A 24,908-nucleotide genomic window follows, 5' to 3' on the forward strand; every position below is an offset into this window, starting at 1 on the left:
TAGCGCTCTCATGGCCAGGTGTTGAGGGCAGGCCATGGGAGACAGCTCTCTCTCGAGCTACTGTGGGGCATCTTGCTGGGCACAGGACTGCGCAAGAACCGTGGCTCGATGCAACATGGGCGGGTCATGCATTCTTCATTTTCAGAGCAGCATATCCTATTCATGACGCCTTGTCACACTTGCACACAACAGTCTGGTCATCTCAGAGGAAGAGGAATGCCCAGCATGGAGCACTTTTATTTTATGAGGGTACATTTGCAGAGTGAAGAAGGGAAGCAAATTGCTGAAAGCGGTGTTTTGATTTCTAATCCCCCCCCCTCCAAAAAAAAAAAACCCTGTGGCTTTACGAGTCCTGTGCTATGTGCAACATAATCTCTGCTCTTATACATAGGGTAGTAAACAGCATACATATAAAGCTTACACTTCTGCCTTGCATCAGATTGAGGAGCTCACGAATCAGTCCCCTCTACACCTCTTAATTCAGTATCTTCTGCCATGTCCCTTTGCAGTTGCACCCCACGCAACATTTCCCTTCCGAAACAATGCATTGTTCATGACTCCCAGGGCTTTAGTCTTCCCTGGGTTCTTTGGTCCATTTAATCATCGTTTCAGGAGATCTGTAGAGGAAGATGAGCTTGGCAAACAGCTGCTCCTCCAACTCCAGCTCCCCGGCCTCCCTCGCCAGGAAGATATTGGTGCAGAGTTTCAGGATGCGGTCCACGTTGGGCAGCTCTTCGAACATGATGGAGCGCGAGATGCCGTTGAAAAGCTCTCGGATGAACTTCCCGATGACCAGAACAAAAGACATGTAGAGGCCTACAATGCTGTAGGGAGGGGGGAAGAGATGGTGGTGGTGTTCAGCGTGTTCTTTTGAGTTTTCATATACTGATAGAATTGGAAGGCACCTCGGGGGGTCATCTAGTCCAACCCCTTGCAATCTTTAGCCCAATGTAGGGCTCGAACCCATGGCCCTGAGATTTAAGTCTCTTGCTCCATGGGCAAGATTGACACAAGTAGTCCCCATCAGCCGAAGCCCTGCACAAGGGCTTGCATAATGAGCATTTCTTCCCCTCCTCTTGCCTTGTGTACCCCAGAAATTTATTCTGGGGGTTCAGAAAAAACCCAGAACAACACACTGGCAACGGTGGAAGGAAGACTGAAGGCTCTTCTATGTGGCAAGCTGAAATATTTGCACTGACAGGTATTGAATTCCTGCCAACAATTGGCTACCTGTTCTGTATTTTTCAAGGCAGCACAGTGGGAAAAGATTTCTCTCAGGTCTCCCCAAGCTTCCACCTTAATCCAAATCTTGATTGCTGCCCCAGAAATAACAGGTTTCCGTTTGACATCCTTACCCATGAGCTGCCAGAAATCCCAGGCTAGGAGGGCTGACCTTGTCGTTGAAGACGAAGAGCTCCATATTCTTACTGCATCCATTGCCCAAACAGCCGGGCCTCTGCTCTTTAACGACCCACCATTCGGGAACATGGCTTAAGGACTCCTTGGCAGGCAGCTGCTGCAGTTCTATGGTGATATTTCTGAAGAAGGCCATCTTGTCTACGTCCTTTGGCGCATTGGAATGAGCTGTGGAAATGATAAGTAATTATGGAGTGGGGATGAGCTGACCGTGGGCCTGCCTTCTCCCAACACACAGAGCTGTGGGCGCTTTGCACAGCTGCAACACAGGAAGCTGCCCCCACACCAAGTCAAACCATTTGTCCACCCAGTTCAGTATTGCCTATGATTGGCAGTGGCTCTCCAGGGTTTCTGATGGGAAATACACTAACCTACCTGGAGATCCCCAAGCCTGAACTGAGGGTCTCTTCTGCAGCCAAAACAGATGCTCTACCACTGAGCTGTGGCTCTTCCAGACTAACGGGAGCAAGGATTGGAGTCACTTCCTCCTACCCTAACGTTTAACAAGTGTCCTTGCCAACACTTCCACTTTCGAATGCCATACTCAAAATCCCTAGGGAGAACTGGAATCCCACTTTAGCCACACACAAAGAAGGAAATGCTATAATAATAATAATAATTTATTATTTATACCCCGCCCATCTGGCTGGGTTTCCCCAGCCACTCTGGGCGGCTTCCAACAGAAAAATGAAATAAAACAATCTATTAAACAGTAAAAGCCTCCCTAAACAGGGCTGTCTTCAGATGTCTTCTAAAAATCTGGTAGCTGTTTTTCTCTTTGACATCTGATGGGAGGGTGTTCCACAGGGCGGGTGCCACTACCGAGAAGGCCCTCTGCCTGGTTCCCTGCAACTTGGCTTCTCGCAACGAGGGAACCGCCAGAAGGCCCTCGGTACTGGACCTCAGTGACCGGGCAGAATGATGGAGGTGGAGACGCTCCTTCAGGTATACTGCACCGAGGCCATTTAGGGCTTTAAAGGTCAGCACCAACACTTTGAACCGTGCTCGGAAACGTACTGGGAGCCAATGTAGATCTTTCAAGACCGGTGTTATGTGGTCTCGGCGGCCGCTCCCAGTCCCCAGTCTAGCTGCCGCATTCTGGATTAGTTGTAGTTTCCGGGTCACCTTCAGAGGTAGCCCCACGTAGAGCGCACTGCAGTAGTCCAAGTGGGAGATAACTAGAGCATGCACCGCTCTGGCGAGACAGTCCGCGGGCAGGTAGGGTCTCAGCCTGCGTACCAGATGGAGCTGATAGCTGCCCTGGACACAGAATTGACCTGCACCTCCATGGGCAGCTGTGAGTCCAGAATGACTCCCAGGCTGCGCACCTGGTCCTTCAGAGGCACAGTTACCCTATTCAGGATCAGGGAGTCCTCCACACCTGCCCGCCTCTTGTCCCCCGCAAACAGTACTTCAGGATTCAACCTCAATCTGTTAGCCGCCATCCAAATCTGTTAGCCGCTTTCCAAAACAGATGGAAGTGGCAAAAGAGTGCTAAGGAGGAGTTCATTGGCTTTAGAGGCGGATGTTCCCTGAATCTTCAGCAAGACATCGCGAAGAATCAGCAATGAAAGCAGAAGCTCCAGGGGTCTAAACCAGCCAGGGGTCTAAACCAGCCAGAATGGCCCCAGCCAGAATGGCCAGTGGTCAAGGGTGATGGGCGTCGGGTACCCTTGGTCTAAACAGAGAACAGCTATATGGGCGTCTAATTTTGAAAACAAAAGAGGCACTCGGATCAGGAGTGCAGAACCCACCGCACATCTGAAGTTTATATCCAGACAAGGAACCCCACAACCCCTGGGCCCCAAAACAGCAGCGCCTCATTAGCATGTATGACACCTTCATTGTTGTTTTTTAAACAACCCCCCCCCCCTTTGCTTCAATTAGAGCAGCTCCACCAGCCATTTTTACTTCCCCAAAGCACTTCTGGGCCCTGCATGAGTTCAGAGGCACTCATGAGAAACGAAGATGGTATGGATGACTGTTTGGAGCTTTTGCCATGATAGTGGCAGCTGGGTGAAAAGAATTTGGGGTGAGGGTGTGGGGGAGGAAGCGACACCCATGTGCTCCTTTTGCTAGTTTGACCCAAAGACAGCACATTTCCAGATGTCTGGAACAATTAGTAGCTTTTTGCTCATACGATATGCCACATGCATCTCTTGTGTTTGCCTTCCTATAACAAAACTCTGCAACTCTGGCCTCCTCTCATCTCCAAGCAGGCAGGTTTTTCCTCCACTTTTGTCCACTTACCCACTTGCAGGCGATGTGCCATTTTAGCTTCTGCTCCACCAGCTGCTCTCAGATACCTTGGTAGGACACCAGGAAGCAGACTAAAATGGGGATGGGGGAACAGAACGAAAGCAAAACAAAACCTCAGTGAATGCTAAAGGTCTTGCTCCTTTCCAGATCAAAACGTGTTCATTTTTCACATGTACCTCCAAGTTATACAAATCCGTGGAGGAGGAAGGTCTAACCCACAGTTATGGTAGCCAGATGCCACCGAATATCACATGCTGAGGGACACATAGCAGGGGAAGCGCTAATGGGCACTGAAAGAATCAGCAGAAAAACATAACACTAACACGCCTTCCGTTCTGGTCCCACGTAGCATTTCGATGATTTGCTCCTGAATCCGCTTGTCTTCATAGCGCATTGTGTGTAGGCCGGATGCTTCAATATTCTTCACAAGAGAGGCATTCCTGATTCAATAAGGATAGGAAGAAAAGGTTAAGGGGAAATTTAGATGTTCTTCAGGGCAGGCGTTATGGAAGAGAGAGATTCTCTCTTGCACTATGTGCCTCTTATGAAACGGACAACGAAACGGCTTGGCAAGAGATGGCTTGCTCTGGAAAAACAACTTGACAAAGTGCTGCAATGCAAAGGGTGGGACTAGGAGGGTCGGGTGTGAGGTCACTAAACAGAGCAGGTTTCATTTAGTTTCTTAGATGATTATGCTTTCTTTGGTAACAACAACAACAACAACAACAACATCAACAACAACAATGTGGCAGCCATGGGCAGCAAAAAAGAGGCGTGCTTTTTTGTGAGTAAGAACACAAGAAAAGCCTGCTGGATCAGGCCAATGGCCCATCTAACCCAGCAAATACCCAACCAAATACCCGTGGAAAACCTACAAGCGAGGGGTGTGTGTGTGTGGGCACACATACACAGAGTATACTTTGTATTTAAAAGATAAAAAACCTGAGAAGAGTCCAATGGAAGTTGATGTAGATTGCGGAGGAATTGGAGAGTTCTGCAATCATAGCTTTCCGACTTGCAGGGCTGATGCTCCACAGCAAGCTGGCATTGCCTTTTATTTTAGCAACGATGACGTCCTCCGGGCTATAGTTGACTATAAATTGCATGGCAGACTGGAGAAAACACAAATGTTTTTTTTTTGTTTTTGTTTTTTTTTTTTGCTGTTGTTCCAAGCAAGACAGAGAAATTTCCTTGCCTCAAGCTAAATTCCCATCTAACCTGCTTTTGGCAACCCAGTAAAGATACCATTCAAATCCCGTTTTAATTCAAATTGGGTCTCACCAGCTATTGTTGGGAGAGAAAGAGAGGAGGAGGAGGAGGAGGAGGAGGAGGAAGAGGAGGAGGAGGAGAGTTTGAAAAGGGTGCTACCAGTAAATTTTATTCATTCCCAGGGATGGAGAGATGTTCCGCTCTGATATTGAGGAATATGAGTAACTCAACATTTGGAGGGTCTCGTTCATTATCAATCACAATAAGAAACTAAGTACGATTTTGACATAAATAAAACCTTCTTGCATTGGTAGGATTTCAATAAAACAAATGAGTTATGGTAAGTTCCGATAATGGTCCTCTCCCCTCCTGTTTTTTTTTTAAATTTTCACAAAAAGTAAATCCTTGAGTCATCACCAATGGCAAAAATTAGCCTTGCATGTTTTGTGGGTTGGTAAGAAAGTGGGAATAGCGTTAAAGACATTGTACCAACCAATGGAGAAGAGGAGTGGGGTATAGACTTTACCTGTATTAATTGAGATTAGGTAAAGGTAAAGGGTAAAGGGACCCCTGACCATCAGGTCCAGTCGTGTCAGACCCTGGGGTTGCGGCGCTCATCTTGCTCTATAGGCCGAGGGAGCCGGCGTTTGTCCGCAGACAGCTTCCAGGTCATGTGGCCAGCATGACAAAGCTGCTTCTGGCGAACCAGAGCAGCGCACGGAAACGTCCCTATTTATCTACTTGCACTTTGATGTGCTTTCGAACTGCTAGGTGGGCAGGAGCTGGGACCGAACAACAGGAGCTCACCCTGTTGCAGAGATTCAAACCACCAACCTTCTGACCAGCAAGCCCTAGACTCTGTGGTTTAACCCACAGCGCCACCTGGGTCCATTATCTCATCTAAAGTCTCATCTAAAGATTATCTCATCTAAAGTCTTGGTTAGCTATGGATAAGGCAATTATGTTTTAAAAACTCAACTTTTACAACATTTCTTAAGAATACTTTATGGTATTAGTCAAGTACAGATCTGAATAGTATCAAATCTAGTCCTTGTATAAGTAATTTATTTGAAGAGTTATGTACTTATGAAAGTAAGTTAAGCCCGGTTCTTTCACCTATGACTGCAACTTATTATAATGAGGAGCAAAATAAATTCTTGGCGAATATGCATGTTTGGGAAACATGGTTTCATGGAAACTGTGTGTGTGTGTGTGTGTGTGTGTCTGTGAAAAATGATTCTGAAAAAAGTTACAGGCAGATTGAGGAGTGACACATGAAACTGGTATTCCTGTATTTCAATACCTACAAATTAAACACATTGTGGATAAAATGAGGAGATGAACAGAACCAGTAATATCCACATATATAAATACCTACATGTTAAACACGTCATGAATGGATTGTGGAACATGGTGCATTTAGATACTGCAGCTTTGAAATAATAATTTCAAACACCCCATAAATCTAAGACAGATCCATAGAATTTCAGTAGATTTAAACAGTATGAGACACCTTTGTCAGAATAAATGGAAAACTGATTTAACCAAAAAGTGTTCCCTAGGACAGAGATTGCCAACTAATGTGTCTGCTAATACATCATAAGGTGCCACGAAATGTCTCAATTACTTGACTTTCTTCCTTTTCTCTTTACTTATTTACGGTATTTTTGTTTTCTTCAGTTTGTTTTCTTCTTTTTCTTATTAGTACTGAGCATTTTCACCAAATGCAGATTCTTATTGTTTGGCATACCTTGCATAAAATAAAAAGTGGGATTTTAAAAAAGGAACCAAATATAACCCACACTTCTGGTAGAACTAGCAGCAATGCAACGAACAGCTGGCAAATTTTTCTGCAGGAGGTTTCCTTGTGCGCAATAAAATATACTTACAGGATGGAGGGCATATTGAGTGGTGAGTTCATTATACGCCGCATGAGTGAAAGGGACCAGATTCTGCTGCTGAGCGCTCATGGTAAACAAAGACTAGGAGAAAGAGGACGGAAGCCTGTGTTACAAACCTCAGCTCCACTATACAGACCTTCCTCATCACACCTTAGCTGGTTCAAACCCAAAGGTCAGCCTTACACACTAGTCACAGGCTGATGCTAACCAACCCACAAGCTCTACAACAGGCATCCCCAAACTGCGGCCCTCCAGATGTTTTGGCCTACAACTCCCATGATCCCTAGCTAACAGGACCAGTGGTCAGGGATGATGGGAATTGTAGTCCAAAACATCTGGAGGGCCGAAGTTTGGGGGTGCCTGCTCTACAACTCTGGGATTACCGGTAGTTGCATTTCAGCACCCATAATTCAAACTCTGTAGCAGCACGGTTCACAGCAGCATCAGCAGAACAATCACTTAGAAGCATCACACAGCAACTCGGATCCATAGGTGAGCCCAGAGGATAATAGCATGCGACTCTGAAAGAATGGGAGTTCCAATGGGAAATAAAGTTGGCATTTCCTACAGGAATCTGAAGGAGAAGAGGGCGCTTGGCAGCTCCGGATTAGGGAAGTACCAGGTTGGTTGGTGTTGACACTATGAACTAAAAGGTAAAGGATCCCTGGATGGTTAAGTCCAGTCAAAAGTGATTACGGGGTTGTGGCGCTCATCTCGCTTTTAGGCCAAGGGAGCTGGCGTTTGTCCACAGACAGCTTTACAGGCCATGTGGCCAGCATGACTAAACCGCTTATGGTGCAACGGGACACTGTGACGGAACCCTTAGTGTACAGAAATGCCGTTTACCTTCCCGCTGCAATGGTACCTATTTATCTACCTGCACTGGTGTGCTTTCGAACTGCTAGGTTGGCAGAAGCTGGTACAGAGGAAAAGGAGCTCACCCCATCGTGGGGATTCGAACTGCCGACCTTCCGATCAGCAAGCCCAAGGGGCTCAGTGGTTTAGACCACAGCGCCACCTGCATCCCTACAAGCAGAACGGCACTATTAGACACAACCCTGTAACTGGAGGCGTCAAGGATCATTGAGCTATAACTCCACTCTATTTTTTGTCATGTTAAAGCAATAGCTTTGGATGGTGGAAATGTTCCAGTACTCATCGAAAATACTTATCCCCAGTCTTTATTATAAATTGAGCCTCCACCTCCTCTGGACCTACCTCATAACCACTGATGGTAATTTTGACAGAGACGCTCAAAGGCTGGTTAGTTACTCCCGCCACTGATTTGACCAGTGACATAAGAAGCAGTGGGAACCACACGATGCAGATGAGCACAAAGACAATGAAACCTCCCATCCCGTATTTCACAAGCAATTTCTTCTTCTGACCAGGAGGCTGGGGGTATTTCTGCAAAATGGAGAACAGGAACAGAGCTGTGTGCATACTCTGCTGATAAAAAAAAATTAAACCCCCAACTTGTGCATCAAGGTAACGCAAACTCAGCATTCTGAAAAACAGAATTCCACACATTTGCTTAATTTGCATATATTTGACTAAGGTAAAGGTAAAGGGACCCCTGACTATTAGGTCCAGTCATGACTGACTCTGGGGTTGCAGCGCTCATCTCGTATTATTGGCCGAGGGAGCTGGCATACAGCTTCCAGGTCATGTGGCCAGCATGACTAAGCCGCTTCTGGCGAACCAGAGCAGCACATGGAAACGCCGTTTACCTTCCCGCTGTAGCGGTACCTATTTATCTACTTGCACTTTGACGTGCTTTCGAACTGCTAAGTGGGCAGGAGTTGGGACAGAGCAACGGGAGCTCACCCCGTTGCGGGGATTCGAACCACTGACCTTCTGATCGGCAAGCCCTAGGCTCTGTGGTTTAACCCACAGCGCCACCCGCGTCCCTATATATATGACTATCCTACATATATTCCACTCAGGGCCAGCCTTTTGGCGTTTGAGGCAAACCACAAAATAACACCTCCCTCCCCACCAGGGAAGAGGAAGGGAGTGATAATCTACACCAGGAACAAGGAGGAAATAATGATCTACGCTGGGATATGCTGACCCTTTGGGTCCTGCCGCCTGAGGCAGTCAGCTCACCTTGCCTCATATCTTTAGGTGCCCAGCACAAGCATTTCTCTTTTGCTTGGGCTGGTTAACATCCAATGTCCTTTTACATGTGTCTTTGTGAGAGGGAGTTATTGCGGGCCACATTCTCTGCTCAAAATATGAGCAGAGAAATGTAGGCTACATTCCATCACAGAGTTAGGCACACTTAAACTTGTTGACTTGTGGCAGCCAGACAAGAGAGACTCGCCACAGTCATTGCTCCTGATAGACTACTTGGAGTCATCTTGATTGGCGGGGCTAATGGTAACCCATAAGCAACAAGACTCACTTTCTCAGATTCTCTCCAACATTTCAGGATGAAAATGTTAGCATAGATATCCTCCACACAGATCCAGCTGGAGAGGCTGAGTGTGGTGTCGGTCCAAACCCAATCCATGGCAGCCCTCAGTTCTGTCAAAAATGGTATCAGGCGAAAGCTGCACAGAAGAGGAGAAAGGTGGCTAGTTAATGGGGCAATAAGAACCCAAAACAGGCAAAGCCTGTCTACAAAAAAAAAGGCTTTCCCAGTATTGTAAGAGTGATACAAATTCTAAAACTCTGATGCCCTTTTGTTGGCATCCATCTGTCTTGAGTGACAATGGAAGTCAAACTGCTGGGGAATCACGGCACCTGCTGTGGCTGCAGAGACCAGTAACTCATAACTGCTGCCTCCTGCATTGCTTTTGCTGTCTTAGCAGCACTGAAGTGACCTCTCTGGGACTGAAACCAGCTTGGCTGCAGAAGTTGCCAGAAGGTGGTGCACAAGGAACCATCCAACTGTCTTAGGGACTCCACTCTGGATTTTTGCAGGGTTTACTCCATAGCCCTTTCTTCTCCTGAAGGTATCTCAGAAGGTAGCAGAGGTCAAGGACCAGAGTTTTCCTTCTCCAGGAGGGCTACCTTCCCAGGTTGATGAGCCCCATCTGCCCCTCTCTTCCCTCCACAGCACACGCAGAAACCACCTCCTTGACCGTTGGACCCACTCTTGGTCTTGTCCACTCAATCTACTAGAGCTTGTCTTTGCATATAGGGGGAGTCCCTAACTCACTGAGGATTTGTGACTCGTCTGCTACCCTCACCTGGTTCAGGCAGTCAGTCGAAGCAGTTTCCCGGGGTGTGGCCGCTACCGCACACCAACAGCTTCTAGGAGCCACAGGTGAGATCCGAGTGCAGGGTGGAAACCAAAAGTTGACAAACTATCCCAGAAGGAGCACGACGCTTCCCCCTACATATTATACCCACTTCAGAAGTCAGGGAAACCCTCTGGCATTGCATAAAAGCCCAATTGTGTCCTAGTCAATGGGGCGATTAAGACCATTGTGCATCTGCTGTGGCCTAGTGATGGCCAAATTGAGAGAGCTCTAAGAGGGGTTCAGACCAACTTGTGGAGGGCAAGGATATCACTGGAGACTAGTAAGCATGGCTATATGCCACCTCCAAGATTAGAGGCACCAGGCCTCTGGGGGCCAGCTGTTGTGGGACATCAGACTACTTTATGGGGCAGACGCTGCATATGGAAACACTTGGCAGATTGTGTGTGTGTGTGTGTGTGTGATACACAACCTGCTCCCCTCATTTCCAGTGTGCAAACTGCTTCACACTTCTCATTCCAGCCTCTTCTATGCAGGCTACATGGAGAAATCCTAACTTGCCTAAGGCCGCCCAATAATGTTTGCAGCCAAGCAGCTGCTGGAACACACAACTTCAGGAGGTATCTCAAGCCAGCAACTGCCTTCTGCCCTCTAAGCAGGTTAAAGGTAAAGGTAAAGGGACCCCTGACCGTTAGGTCCAGTCACGGATGACTCTGGGGTTGTGGCACTAATCTCACCTTACTGGCCGAGGGAGCCGGCGTACAGCTTCCGGGTCATGTGGCCAGCATGACTACGCACTTCTGGCGAACCAGAGGAGCACACAGAAACGTCGTTTACCTTCCCGCTGTAGTGGTACCTATTTATCTACTTGCACTTTGACGTGCCTTCAAACTGCTAGGTTGGCAGGAGCAGGAAACGAGCAATGGGAGCTCACCCCGTCGCGGGGATTCGAATCACCAACCTTCTGATCGGCAAGCCCTAGGCTCTGTGGTTTAGACCACAGTGCCACCCGTGTCCCAGTTCTAAGCAGGTTACATTACTCTAAAAAAACTTGTAAAAATTTTTACAATGAAAAAGTTTTTTCCTAATTTTTACCATTACATAACTTTAGGCACCAGGCAAAAACATTCCTACTTTGCCTTTTTACATGGGTGAGATGTTTCAATCTAGTTTTTTAATTAAAAAAACACAACAGAATTGTTTTTTTCAATTTTTATAAATGTTAGTTTGTTTATTTGAGGGGCTGTGGCAAAAAAGGAACTAATAATTTTTAATAATGATAATGATAATACTTTTTTTTTTTACAAAAAATAGTAAATTGATAATTTTGTTTCACAGTACCTCAGTGTGAGATTGTAAGGACCTCTTTTACCTTACTATTCCATTTCCTATGTATGTTATTTCTATATTTATAGAACCCCTGAGGAATTATTTGTTCCAACACAGGCCTGCAATAAATCTTCCTTCAAGCACCTGGAGATTTCCACCCCTTATTTTTTCCCCATCAGCCGTTCTTTCTTGCTTTTGTGATTGGCTTGTTAACATAATGACTTGCGTTTCATGGGGATATTATTAGATTTCTCTGCCCTGCTTTATAAAAGTGCTGCTTACCCTTGGAATAAGAAGAGGTTTATGCAATTGTAGCTCTTAGTCAGAACGTTGCCCAAGACCCGTTCGGGGTAACCGCATTTGATCTGATAAGCCGACAAACCAAAATAGACACACTTGACCAAATACCACAGCTGAGCCACCGGATTCCTGTTAAACCTCCTGCAAGTAAACAAGAGAGATGTACCAATCTCCCTCTTTAACAACTATGACTAGTTAGAAGAAAGATTTCTTAGAGCATGGCCCTCCTTGAACTCCGCAGGCAAATGCAGCAGCTGTAAGGAGGAAGAGATTTCCATCCCATCCTGTGCCAGCCGCAGTCAGCGCTGCTTCCGTTCTGCTGCAGTTCAGCTTCCACTGAAACCTACCTTATCCATCTTGCTATCCGCTATGGCCAAAATGTAATAGATTGCATACTTAATTTCAGTGTGTTTCAATGTAAAGGAAACCTCAAAAACAATGCAGAAAATAATGCAGTAACTTTGGTAACGTTCACAGGTTATAAAAACAGAACAATGGCCAATACAACCTATGTTTGATCACGTGATTTCCATCCCTGATCTTGGCCAAATATGCAAATCGTTCCAAATTTTACTCCCATTTCCAATTGCGGTCTAGCCTGAGCATGCAGAGACATTTTGAAAAAGTAGTAACATCAGCTGTGTGTGTGTGTGTGTGTGTCTATGTGTGAAGGGGGGGGGGACTAAGCACTGACACATTCATTGCAATTCAAAGGAAATGCAATGCAAACGGGGTGGGGATGAAATTACCTATATATCATTTGTGAAATGAAAGCAGCAATAGCAGTGAATACTGATCGCATTTGCTGGGTTGATTTCTGATCTGGACATGGGACAAATAAGCAAACGTGGATGCTTCAGTTGAGATTCTTGCATGAACCTCTGGGTCCGTTCCAACTCTACAACTCTACGATTCTATAATCAGCGGTTTCTGCTCTAGTTTCTGTTTTTGTTGGAATTCTCTGGCATCTTTAATTTGCTATACCTTTCCGTTACTCCAGGCAAGATGAAGAACATCCAAAAATGGATGCCAAAGACGAGGGCAACCTGGAAAACACACTTCCCAAACATGCTCTTTCTCAAGTAGATGGCACGGTCAACTATCATCGTCCCAAACTGCAACAACAGCATCACCAGGAAAGCTTCAGGCACCTGGTCTTCTGAAAGGGACTCTGTGATGTCAGCGGCAGCGGAGTGTTTCTGAAACAAATTAGAAGCATTCGTTGATAACATGCAGGTGTGAAGAAAAGGAGCAAGCCTAGGCTTCCAGTCAGAGTCTATGGGCTGCTCAACACTACAAAGCTATTATTATTTATTGAATTTACATACTACTTTGCTACTACAGCAAAGTTGTGACATTTTTAAAAATCGTCTATTTTCTTGTCCAATACTTACAGGACATAACTAAAACAGAAGCAAGTCATAACCACAAACTCAAGGGAAGAAGCAAAATATACATCAGGAGGCTTAGAAGTACAGCCATACCCTGGAAGTCGAACAGAATCCGTTCCGGAAGTCTGTTCGACTTCCAAAACGTTAGAAAACCAAAGCATGGCTTCTGATTGGCTGCAGGAAGCTCCTGCAGCCATTCGGAAGCCGCGGAAGCCCCGTTGGATGTTTGGCTTCCAAAAATAGTTCGCAAACTGGAACATTCACTTCCAGGTTTGCGACGTCCGGGAGCCAAAACATTTGGGAACTAAGATGTTCGACTTCCAAGGTACAACTGTATAAATTTCCAGAGTTATCGCTAAATACATCACTTCTGGTAAATGAGCCACCATAGCCACAAGAGGGCCGTGAAAATTTGTGTTTCAGGCTTTTTAGACCCATCTACCCATGTACTATCTGAAACCAAAGGGGCACATTGCTTGGCAGATGTGAAATATATTGGCATTATTTTCCACTCTCCTACCCCACTATAGCTTCGACACTTTCAAACAGATTAGCAGAACAGATTCAAGCCTCCTTAAGAGTCTGGTGTCAAATACCTCCTTGGTTCTGGAACATGCAAAGTAAAAACAAAGTGCTTTTGAGTACGATCCATCAAAGAACTTTAGTGTGGCAGCTAAAGAAACTTTGGAACTCCCTGCCTATTGATATCAGGAAGGCATTTTCACTGTATTTAGCACCTGCTAAAAACATTCTTGTTTAGACAAGCCTACCTAGAAAAAAAAATGATGTGAATTTTGACTTTCTGTATGTTTTAAACTATTGCTTGAAATCTTTCTTGATTTTATTGCTTTATCTTTTGGTAAACTGCTTTGAGGTTTGTTTTGTTTTGTTTTTTTATTTTATAATCAAGTGGTGTGTAAATTTTATGAAAAAATAAATAAAACAAAAAACTCCTACACATTTCAAGCCAATTGGCAAACATTCAAGGCACCTGTTGCTTTAGTAACTAGCAAGGCGAGCTAATACTTACACCAAAAGCCCAGTAGCCGAAGATGACAATAATAAAATTAATCACATCAACCAGGAACATGAGAGCATAAACGTCACAGATTAGGCTGCATTCTGGGTGAATAATGTCGTAGAAGAATTGCCTTATGGGCCGGTATATCTGAAGAGTGCTGCAAGTGAAAATTTATCTAGATCAGTCCGGCTGAAAAGGAGAGCCGTGTTTTTCAAAAGGGTCACTTACTTTCTGAAAGCTCAGTGGAATGTATGCTGCATGTCTAGCAACAAAGAGTTTGGCTGCATTTGTGAATCATCCACCATAGCTCGTAAGAACTTGGTCACATCCATACTATACTTTTAAAATCTCTCTTCTACCACTTTTAGAGCGCCCACCACCACCCAACAATCTTCAGAAATGCATCTCGTTAAGGGTGTCCTAACAGTGCTACGAGCGGGCTTTAGAAGTACAGCGTTGTTGCTGTGACCGCAGTGTTAAAGGTAAAGGTAAAGGGACCCCTGACCATTAGGTCCAGTCGTGACCGACTCTGGGGTTGCGCGCTCATCTCGCATTATTGGCCGAGGGAGCCGGCGTATAGCTTCCAGGTCATGTGGCCAGCATGACAAAGCCACTTCTGGCAAACCAGAGCAGCACATGGAAACGCCGTTTACCTTCCTGCTGTAGCGGTACCTATTTATCTACTTGCACTTTGACGTGCTTTCGAACTGCTAGGTTGGCAGGAGCTGGGACCAAGCAACGGGAGCTCACCCCGTCACAGGGATTCAAACCGCCGACCTTCTGATCAGCAAGCCCTAGGCTCAGTGGTTTAACCACAGCGCCACCTGGGTCCCTGACCGCAGTGTTACACACCCATAAAGCTCTAGGGCTGAAAGGAGGATCCTCAAGTCACAAATATTCCCAAGAGAAAACATGTCAAGCACTTTCACAAACTTTTTGTACCTGCTTCCTCATTAAATACTCATACTCAGGGGTGTAGGGAGGGTAGGTGGAGGGGCCGGGCCGCCCCGGGTGCCACTCTGGGAGGGGTGACAAAATGGCCCCTGCCCCCCCCAGCTGTAGAGTGGCCGAGGGCACGTGCAGTCCGTTTGGGCACTGCTCACACAGCGTCAGTAGGGGCTGCTGCACATGAGCGGCAGCCCGTATGGAGTGCGTATGTGCAGCATCCCGTACGGTTGCCAAACATGCGCAGTCTGTACAGGCTGCGCTGCCCCGGGTGCCGGAGAGGGTTCCTCTGCCACTGCTCGTACTCACAGAGTACCGGAAGATAGCTTTTTAAATATAATCAACTACTGTATGTGGAATTTAACATTGTGCTGTTGCAGTCATTCATCTGCGTGGACATTGTAGCTTTGCAGATGGAACAACCCCCCCTCCCCACTCTTCCCTTCATTCCTTGTTCTGGGGGCTCTCCCACCCCCTGAGCCAATTTTGCAGGCACCGGGCGGGGGGGTAGAAGCCCCATTACACTTCCTCAACCAATATGTGAACCGAAGTGCAGCTGTCCTTTGAAAGTCACACTACTCCAAATTTTGCAATGTAGTTCTTCAACCGAAGTGTACATATACAAGGGGAAGTATATAAATGAAATTGCATGAGTATCACACACACAAAATGCTTTATAATAGGGAACACTGCCTGGGAAAATATCTTTATATGTCAACATTGAACACACACACAAATTTTACCATGGGAAATTTGCACTAAAACACTGATGAATTCTCACAAGGATTTATTTATTTTTTTAAAGCTAAATGTTGCAGATTGTTGCAGCAACTGAATTGTGGATAACTGAATTCATGACTAGGAAAAGAAGAAACAGAGAACCACAATTTTCAGTTCCAGCCATACCGTAGCTTTGCCTCACATTGGCTCTGGTGCCACCTACTGTTGGCCTCCTGACTCTACCTATCCCAAAGGGCACCAGCCACCATTGACACACAGATGTCAGCACCACAGTCTGTTACAGGGAGTGGAAGGTCCATTGATGACACCCGTATTCCCACCCACCCACCACCTTGCCTCCAGCTCTGTTCACTCATTTTGCAACATCTCACTTTTTAATAGCTTTTTTAAAAATAATAATACCCAATTTACATTTTAATCAGCAGCTTCTTTGCCTTCATCATCTGCCGTTTTATTGTTGCTTTAGTAAGTCTCTTCCTACCAGTGGGTTTTTTCCTGAAAAGGCTCCATTTCTTCTTGGCTTCCTCTGGAGTTTTGTCTGCCAAAAAAGAAAGTTAATCACAGCTCTCTATCTGGGAAGCGTTCGTTTCACGAGAGCAATACCTCATTTTAGGCTCTCACCAACTCATGTGGGGTCCGTCCGCAAAACACAAAACACTTGATCCGCCACCCACTCAGTCACGTTATCCGTGCTGCCAGTCCTCCAAGCATCGTTTCCAATGACCTCTGCATAATATTAAAATGGAAGCTCTTCTGCCAATATCTGCCCCAGAGGTCCCCCTAAAATGCTGGCACCGTAACAGTTTAACACAGGGAGGTCAAGTTTTCTGTTTCGTATGTGTAAAAGAAGTTCAGAGAACCCGGGGTGGGGGTGGGGGTGGATGGCCAATCAGCCATAAAAGGAGGAGGAGGCGGAGCAGGAACACAACAGGCACAAACAATTCATTTAAAGATCCCAAGAACATATGAAGTTGCCTCATCTAGAGTCCATTAGCTCAGTATGTTTTCCAAACTTTTTCCTCTTGGCCACACACACTTTTGGAATAAAAATCTGCTTCCGCGACACCTTTTTTTTTTTACTGATAAGAAATACACGGGGAAACCAAAAGAAACAACTCATAGCAGTGCTTGGTTTATATAACTACCTTCATTGACACTCCTGGCGGCGGCTCTGGAGGGACTTGGGTACCTAGAAGAATAGTTTCCTCCTGATCCAGATGGACGTTCCTTCAGATGGCCCTTGTGCCTTTTCTTCTTTTGCCTCCCTGCCAGGTTCTTTTCTTCTTCGCCTGGTATACTGACACCTTGGGAATCCCAAAGTCCATAGCCCTGCAGAATGAAGTACAGTGAAACACATCAGTGAAACACAGGGACCACAAACTGCTTGAGGAGGAAGAAGAAGAAGATTTGATATCCCGCTTTATCACTACCCGAAGGAGTCTCAAAGCGGCTAACATTCTCCTTTCCCCAGCAAGAGATGATGATGGAGAGATTAGCAGAAAGTTGCTTGCTTGAGATTGAGGCCTGAAGCCCCTCAACTCATTGACAGAGTCCTCCCTGGAGGTGTCTCAGTGTTTATTTATTATTACTTTTGTATCCTACCTTCCCTCTGAAGAGTTCAAGATTCATCCCCACAACAACAACAACCCTCTTAGGTTAGCAGGGAGGATCCCCAAGAACACCAATATTTCAGGGCTCATGCCAGCGTAAGATCTGCCAGTATTGATTCAGTCAGCTGAGCTGGGATGAGGGAGTTACACTGGTGTATCTTTGATTGAGCCAGGAGATCCACTCATCCAGGTGTACCTTGGGTTTGGATGGCTCCCTTGCCTACCCATGTTGCCATCAGAATCTGACCGTTCAATGGAAATAAACATAAGTGGCAAGATAATAAGGTACAGTGGTACCTTGGAAGTTGAACGGAATCCATTCCGGAAGTCCGTTTGACTTCCGAAACATTCAGAAACCAAGGTGCAGCTTCCGATTGGCTGCAGGAAGCTCCTGCAGCCAAGCAAAAGCCGTGGAAGCCTCATCAGACATTCAGGTTCCAAAGAACGTTCGCAAACTGGAACGCTCACTTTCTGGGTTTGCGGTGTTCGGGAGCCAAAACGTACGAGTACCAAGGGGTTTGACAACCAAGGTACGACTGTAATAATATAGAAATGTGGACAACTGAATTTAAGACTGGAAAATGAGAAGCTGAGAGAAATCAAAACTGATGAATTTTGCCCATCCCTACTTATGACGAATCCTCCCTTGAGTAAATGTTAATGAGTCCGTGCTCTAAAATAGCTCCATAAAAGAATGGGTGCATTACCTTCAGGATATACCTGTGGAAGAACAAGGCCAGCAGTTGAACAAGATCAAAGTGCACGTAGCCATCCTTCTTCTCGATCCCAGCAATATTAGGCAAAGCAAGCGGCTCTTCCGCGTAGACCCCACAATAGGCCTTGGTGCTCCAAGGAAAGAATCCAAACTGAGAAAAGTATTTGACCACAACTGTTACCTGGCAAGGGAAGGGAAGTGCACAGTCCTCAATGATGCTGGATTCCAAAGGCAAAGGGCTGAGAATATGGGAACACAACCCAATTTTATTATGAGAAATCAACCCCCTGCATTTATTCCATTTATCTGACAATTTCATTTTCAGAAAAGTTTTGCGGAAATTGTATGAGGCCCAGCAGGGCCGTCTTAAGCGCCCCGGCGCCATGGTGCGACGAATCCCTCTGGCGCCCCCCCCCGCCCCATTTCCCAGCATGGTGGGTTGGCGGGCGCAGCGCAGCTGCCACAGGCTCTGCTGCGCAGGGGGGCGGGCAGGCACAGCGCGGCTGCCGTGGGCACAGCCACCCAGTGGACCAGCCAACCAGCGGGCGGGCGCAGCTCGCGGCGCCCCCCTGGCGGGCCAGCGCCATGGTGCCCTGCACCACCCAGACTGGCTGTAAGGCCGGCCCTGAGGCACAGATTGCTGGATTCAACTGTGATATGTAAGTTTCTGCTCCATCTGTTTGACACAGGGCATGCTGGATGCCCTTAAACAAATTTATTTCCCAATGCCTTTAGCAGGGATGCAAAAGTCCAAGCACCTGGGTCCCATCAATCAAGGTGCCTAGATTGAGGAAGAGGGTTGGAATAAGGTTTCCCATCCTCCCTTATGTGGTAGAGTGGTTTGCCAGGTTGCCATCCTCTTCTATATATCAGGAATGGGGAACCTCTGGCAGCACAAAGGCTGCATTTGCTTCTGGACAACATATCAGTGATGGTAGGGGCTAGTGGGTAGAGCAACAAATATAAATATTATCTTAGTACAGAGGGCCAGATAGAGATGCTTAGAGAGCCACAATTGACGCCCAGAAGCATGGCCTAGGCCAGGGGTCTGCAACCTGCGGCTCCGGAGCCGCATGTGGCTCTTTTACACCTTTGCTGCGGCTCTGGAGCGGATACGAGGGGAGGAGGCGTTCGAGCCATGTGCCACCTGAGCCATGCGGCGGCGCCCGCCACGGCCGCCAGACACTCGCGCGGTGCCCACCGCCCGCCGGAGTCCACAACTCCGCTGTGCGCGTGCGCTGTGCAAAAAGGACGCAAGGTGACGTTAGCAGCCTGGGGAGCGTGGTCGGCCCCCTCCCTGCATCAGCCCCTCCCCGCCGCATTTCTGCAGCCAATAGGCTCACAGGGGGGCAGGGGTGGAGTTATTTATTTTTTAAAATGGGCACGCTTCTTCCCCCCCAGCAGCAGAAAAGGCTTGCGGGCTCGGAGCGCGTGTTTGCTGCTGCTGCTCCTGCCTGCGGCCTGCCTGTGGCCTCCTGCCGGCCTGGTCAGGAGATTGAGGTAGATGTATTAATCAATGGGTTGATTCAATATGAGGAAATTTTATAAGTTCACTTGATGGGAGCAACACACATGAAACCCATAGCTGCCAAGTTTTCCCTTTTCTCGTGAGGAAGCCTATTCAGTATAAGGGAAAATCCCTTTAAAAAAGGGATAACTTGGCAGCTATGATGAAACCATACAGGTGTCCTAATAAGGGAGTCAGAGTTTTGCCCATTCCCAGTAATCAAGGCAGCCCAAACTCATAAGGCAGTGGTTGCTGGTGCCCATTCCCAGTACTGTAATCAAGGCAGCCCAAACTCATAAGGCAGTGGTTGCTGGTGCCCATTCCCAGTAATCAAGGCAGCCCAAACTCAAAGTTATTTTTATAATGACGAGGATGACATTGGGCCCTCATTATTAATTATTATTTACATCAGGCACTGATTATGATTTATGGTACACTGGGGCCCTGATTAATTTTCTATGGCATTTTGGGGCATTGATTATTGGGCATAGCAAATTTTGCTATGGGGCCCTCTGATTTCTAATTACGTCCCTGTTTTGCGGCTCCCAGTTTATTTTTTTCCTTCGGAAACGGGTCCAAGTGGCTCTTTTTGTCTTAAAGGTTGCAGACCCCTGGCCTAGGCCCCATTTTTGGTCCCAACCACTGTTTACATGAATTTCTTGGAAAGTGGACACCAAGGGAAGATGAGCCTGAGGCTCAAAAAGGTCCCTCGCGCTGTCCTATAATATCCTTTGTTCCTAGTTGCAACAAGTAGCTCTTCAATGGAGGAAGAGGTTGTTAAGTGTTGTTGTTGTTGTTGTTGTTGTTGTTGTTTAGTCGTTTAGTCATATCCGACTCTTCGTGACCCCATGGACCATAGCACGCCAGGCACTCCTGTCTTCCACTGCCTCCCGCAGTTTGGTCAAACTCATGTTCGCAGCTTCGAGAACACTGTCCAACCAGGTTGTTAAGTATAATTGTTTAATTATACATTGAAATGGAAAATGACTCTGTTCCATTGAAATTCAATTGAAGCTAAGAAGAGCTCTCTGAGCGCCTAATGGGTTGATAATTAACTTAGGATGTATATCTGTTACTCTCCTATGTAGTGTTTAACCTTAGATCACATGGTACAGTTATTCAGTTGCAAATCTCCATTTTGAAGGAGTGGTCCTTTGTTCTCAGTCACCAGAGAAGAAAGGTGTGCAAATGAGTCTCTCCTGGAGAAAACAGCCTCAGGCTGGAATGCAAGCTAATGGAGTCTGGAGAGAAAGACACTTGATTTCAGATCTGTTTTGAGTAATTAGATATTTTCAAGAAGCTGGACCTGTGCATGCACAAGCACATGATTTTATGCAACTATTTGGATGTATAATTATTGTTTTATGTTCTGTTTGAATGAAGTTATGTTAGTAAAGCTTTGGAAACATATTTTAGTCTGGACAATTTTTATTCTAAGATGACCCAGATTTTATTCACCCTATGACTTCAAGTCGCACAATATTAATATCTGCAATAGGGCTCCCAAGCCAGAGGCTAAAACTTCTAGGGAGACTAGCAGAACAACACACAGATGAGAATATCACTCAGCCATATAAACAGGATCTACTGAACACTCACCTCAGTGTAAATGATGGCTGTCATCCAGAAGAATTTTGTAGGCCTTGGAATAGACAGCATGGCCCACAGAAATATCAGGATAGGTAGAACCAAAGTGAGGATGGATGAGGAGACCATGTGGTTCAGAATGATCACAAAATAACACAGCATTTCTGAGTTAGACACCATAGCATTGTACAAAGCAACTCCCAGCTTCAGGGGCCTGGGAAGACTCTGGTAGAACTTATCTGACTGCTCCAGCTCATTGTCATGAAATACCCTGCATGACAACAACAACAACAAACAAAAATGAAATGTAGATTATTTCCATTTGTTGAATAAGGAAGAGTGCGTGTCCACTGGCTAGTACATTTTAGAATTAGTAGTGCAGTTAGATTAGGCTGGACAGAATATAAAACAGATTTCCCTAACCTGGTGTTTTGGACTATGGTTCAGCTGTCCTGGCTGGGGCTCATAGGAGTTGTACTCCAAAATATTTGATAGCCATCTTCAAATACAGTGGTACATCTGGTTAAGAACTTAATTCGCTCTGGAGGTCCGTTCTTAACCCGAAACTGTTCTTAACCTGAAGCACCACTTTAGCTAATGGGGCCTCCCGCTGCCACCACACCGCCAGAGCATGATTTCTGTTCTCATCTGAAGCAAACTTCTTAACCCGAGGTGCTATTTCTGGGTTAGCAGAGTCTGTAACCTGAAGCATTTGTAACCCGAGGTACCTCTGTATCTAAAGGGAAATCATATGGAGGATGGAGCAAGCTTGTTTTCTCCTGCTCCGGAGGGTAGGACCTGAACCGATGGGTTCAAGTTACAAGAAAGGAGATTCCGAATGCACACCAGGAAGAACTTTCTGACGGTAAGAGCTGTTCAGCAGTGGAAAGGACTCCCTTGGAAGGTGGTGGAACCTCCTTCCTTGGAGGTTTTTAAGCAGAGGTTGGGGGGCCATCTGCCATGGATGCTTTAGCTGAGCTTGCTGCATAGCAGGGGGTTGGAATGGATGACCCTCGGGGTCCCTTCCAACTCTACAAGTCTACGATTCTATGATATCAAAGGTGCCAGGTTGGAGAAGACGGATATAAATTATTCATGAAGGTAAATATATACCTTTTCATTTATCATATTACGTACGTAGTTATAACACGGCACAAAACATTTAAAAGCTCAAATCCCACATTAACAAAGAGCATGCATTAGATAAAGCAAATCACTTATGATCTTGGGAACGGGTTATGCCCAATCCACATTTTTGGAAGCAATGTCCCCTAATATGAAGTATTTTTGCATCTTATTTTCACTCACACATGCATTTTTATTCATGCTTTCCCCTAGCACGCACATTTGTTTTTTTACACGTTACTTGGTTGGAGAACTGCTTTGCACAACTGATGTGAGTTGCAACTGCATTTTGGTTCGTGAAATGTTTCAGGAAGTGCAAATTATGCAGGTTTCCCTTTTTAAACGCAAACTGAGATTTTTGCAAATCCAGCAAAACCTAGAGAGCCACAGGTTCCCCATCCCTCCAGTATACTCAATTAGTTGATGCTTAATTGCAATAAGATTCTTGCCTGTTCAGGAGCCATTCACTGGCTGTCATTGTAGCAGGAACATTGCTCGATGGCGCTGCACCTGATTCTTCACTTCTCACAAATAGGGAATGTGTAGATCCTTCCATTACTGATGAAGAGGAGTCCCAACTGGCAAATTCTGTACAGGAAAATGCTGAAGTGAGTCCTTGGGGGCGGGGCCCATTGTGGCTCCCTTCTTCCACCTTCTCATTTCCAGTCACACCCCTGCAAGCATCGCTGGATCTCCTGCTCCCCAAAGGCGGAAAACAACAAAACCCAATTCAGTAAGGTCCCACCTGCATTAGGCATTTAAAGCACTCTTATACCACTTTAAACAACCATGGCTTCCCTCCTGGAAATTGTAGTTTGTCAAAAGTGCTGAGCATTGTTCGGAGACCCCTATCCCCCTCACAGAGTTCCAGTCCTCAGAGTTCACAATTATAGAATTCTCTCGACACTCTTGCTGAATAAAGAGAAAAGAATAAAGGAAAAGGCACAGCAAGGGAATTTGCTGGGCATTTCCAACTTCCGGCAACAAGTTACTATTCACCTGCGGAGCTGCACAAGGGATGGGTCCACGTACTCTCCAGGCGGGCACTGGGGTGACCTGTTGTTACTCTCATTCATCTCTGTTGGTTCAGCTTCACTTTTTCCACAATCTGGTTGGGTTTTCTTGAGGTTATAATACTGGAGGACAATGTCCGCCGAGGCCACTTTTCCCTTAAAAGAAAACCTAGTTAGTTAGTTAGGGCTTACCCTATCTTCTCTGCTGCTTTCACCCAGGGAAAACTGCTCTTTAGAGCTCATTCAGAGCAAACAGCAATTCAGGTTTTGCATAAAGACCTTGGGTTTTAGAAAGACTTTGGATTGCAGCCAACGCTGCTGTTCCGCTAACACAGTACACTTCTGCTTGCACAATGAAATTTTCCTCTCCCCATACACACACACACACACACACACACACACACACACACACACAATCTGCTCCAGAGGAAGAGGAAATCCTGTTGCAGGAGCAGGATTATGCATGTGAAGCATTGGAGACATAGGAGCCAACTCCTAGGGGGCCGAGAAGGCTTCAGTCCCCCCAATAAAATATTTGAGAGGGCCAGGGGCCCCCAAAGTTAATGATCCTTACTATTCAAATGGGGTGTGTGTGTGTGTGCGTGTGTAATGTTATGTGATCGATGATGTGAGGCAGGGCTTACCTGGGCCCCCACAACATTTTATTCAAGTTGGCACCACTGATTGGATACAACACTCTATAAAAGCTGTTATTATATTCTGAATTGCTTGTTTTGGAGATTTCAGTTCTTCAGAGGACATTCCAGCCAGACCCCGGAAGCTGAGAAACTAATTCAGTGGGTAGGACTTAAGGATGGGATCCAGAATCTGTATGCTGTACTCTTCCAACTTGATCTGCTCCTGCTACCTTTCCTAAATCGGGAAACAGTGTCAAAATCCGGAGAGCTTACCTTCTGAATCTCCCGCCAAAGCATGCACTTTTCTATCCTCAGCACATTTGCTACATCCAGGTTATCTTGACAAAGCGAATTCAGTGCCTCTGTGGTGTCATCCAGCAACGCTTGGATAAAAACCCAAGTGAACTTAACAATGTTGGTTGCTCTTTGAACGATGTTTTCTGCTAAGAAGAGAAAGCACACGTAAGAATCACCAAGAGCCTTGACGCAACATAAAATATCTTTTGTACGCCTGAAACTTCACCCCCATTTCCTGCATCAACTGCAGCATCTGAAGTTCTTCCAAGATTGGAGATGGCTTGTTTGGCGGTGCAAATGCTTTGTGTCATTTTTTACTTGGAGAAATCTCTACTCTTCCTCATTTCACAGATGAAAATGGGGACAAGTTTCTAACAATTCTGTTCCCTCATATCAATGATTACTGTCTGAGCCTCATCCCACAGTAGGACACCTTGGGGAAGGATCTGTTCAACCCACTGCATGCTATAGTCTAATATTCCTCAACCATAAGGAACATCTGTGTGGGATGGAACACTGGGGCAGACAAGTCACAACAGTTCCTAGAGTGTCCACTAAGAGGAACTCACCTGGAGGGACACCTGACTAAGTTCAGTTCCTGTTCCTCCAGATATGCAGATGAGATGGATTAGCTGGCAGACAAAAGCCCCTAGCCAGCAGCCATTCTCTCTCTTAGCCATTTCTCCTTCAACGGG

At 46.1% G+C, this 24,908-nt stretch overlaps 1 protein-coding gene across 1 annotated transcript in view; it reads right to left on the reverse strand.

Annotated features, from left to right (window-relative positions):
* Positions 1-491: 491 nt before the first annotated feature.
* The window catches only part of LOC118088429 (piezo-type mechanosensitive ion channel component 2-like), a 56,899-nt gene continuing 32,482 nt past the window's right edge, over positions 492-24,908 (reverse strand). Inside the window, exons 31-48 of the mRNA XM_088673566.1 lie at positions 24,190-24,359; positions 23,265-23,434; positions 22,715-22,960; positions 21,153-21,411; positions 18,039-18,227; positions 16,867-17,050; positions 16,133-16,259; positions 14,045-14,192; positions 12,608-12,822; positions 11,606-11,764; positions 9,193-9,340; positions 8,004-8,192; positions 6,774-6,866; positions 4,618-4,787; positions 3,999-4,115; positions 3,667-3,746; positions 1,356-1,584; positions 492-824 (exon numbers count right to left, since the gene is read on the reverse strand). Coding sequence (XP_088529692.1) covers positions 569-824; positions 1,356-1,584; positions 3,667-3,746; positions 3,999-4,115; positions 4,618-4,787; positions 6,774-6,866; positions 8,004-8,192; positions 9,193-9,340; positions 11,606-11,764; positions 12,608-12,822; positions 14,045-14,192; positions 16,133-16,259; positions 16,867-17,050; positions 18,039-18,227; positions 21,153-21,411; positions 22,715-22,960; positions 23,265-23,434; positions 24,190-24,359 — 3,149 coding nt within the window. The 3' untranslated portion in view covers positions 492-568. The remainder of the gene's footprint in view (positions 825-1,355; positions 1,585-3,666; positions 3,747-3,998; positions 4,116-4,617; positions 4,788-6,773; positions 6,867-8,003; positions 8,193-9,192; positions 9,341-11,605; positions 11,765-12,607; positions 12,823-14,044; positions 14,193-16,132; positions 16,260-16,866; positions 17,051-18,038; positions 18,228-21,152; positions 21,412-22,714; positions 22,961-23,264; positions 23,435-24,189; positions 24,360-24,908) is intronic.

This window comes from Zootoca vivipara, chromosome 7, assembly GCF_965207765.1.
Source record: "Zootoca vivipara chromosome 7, rZooViv2.hap1.1, whole genome shotgun sequence".
Taxonomy (NCBI): domain Eukaryota; kingdom Metazoa; phylum Chordata; class Lepidosauria; order Squamata; family Lacertidae; genus Zootoca; species Zootoca vivipara.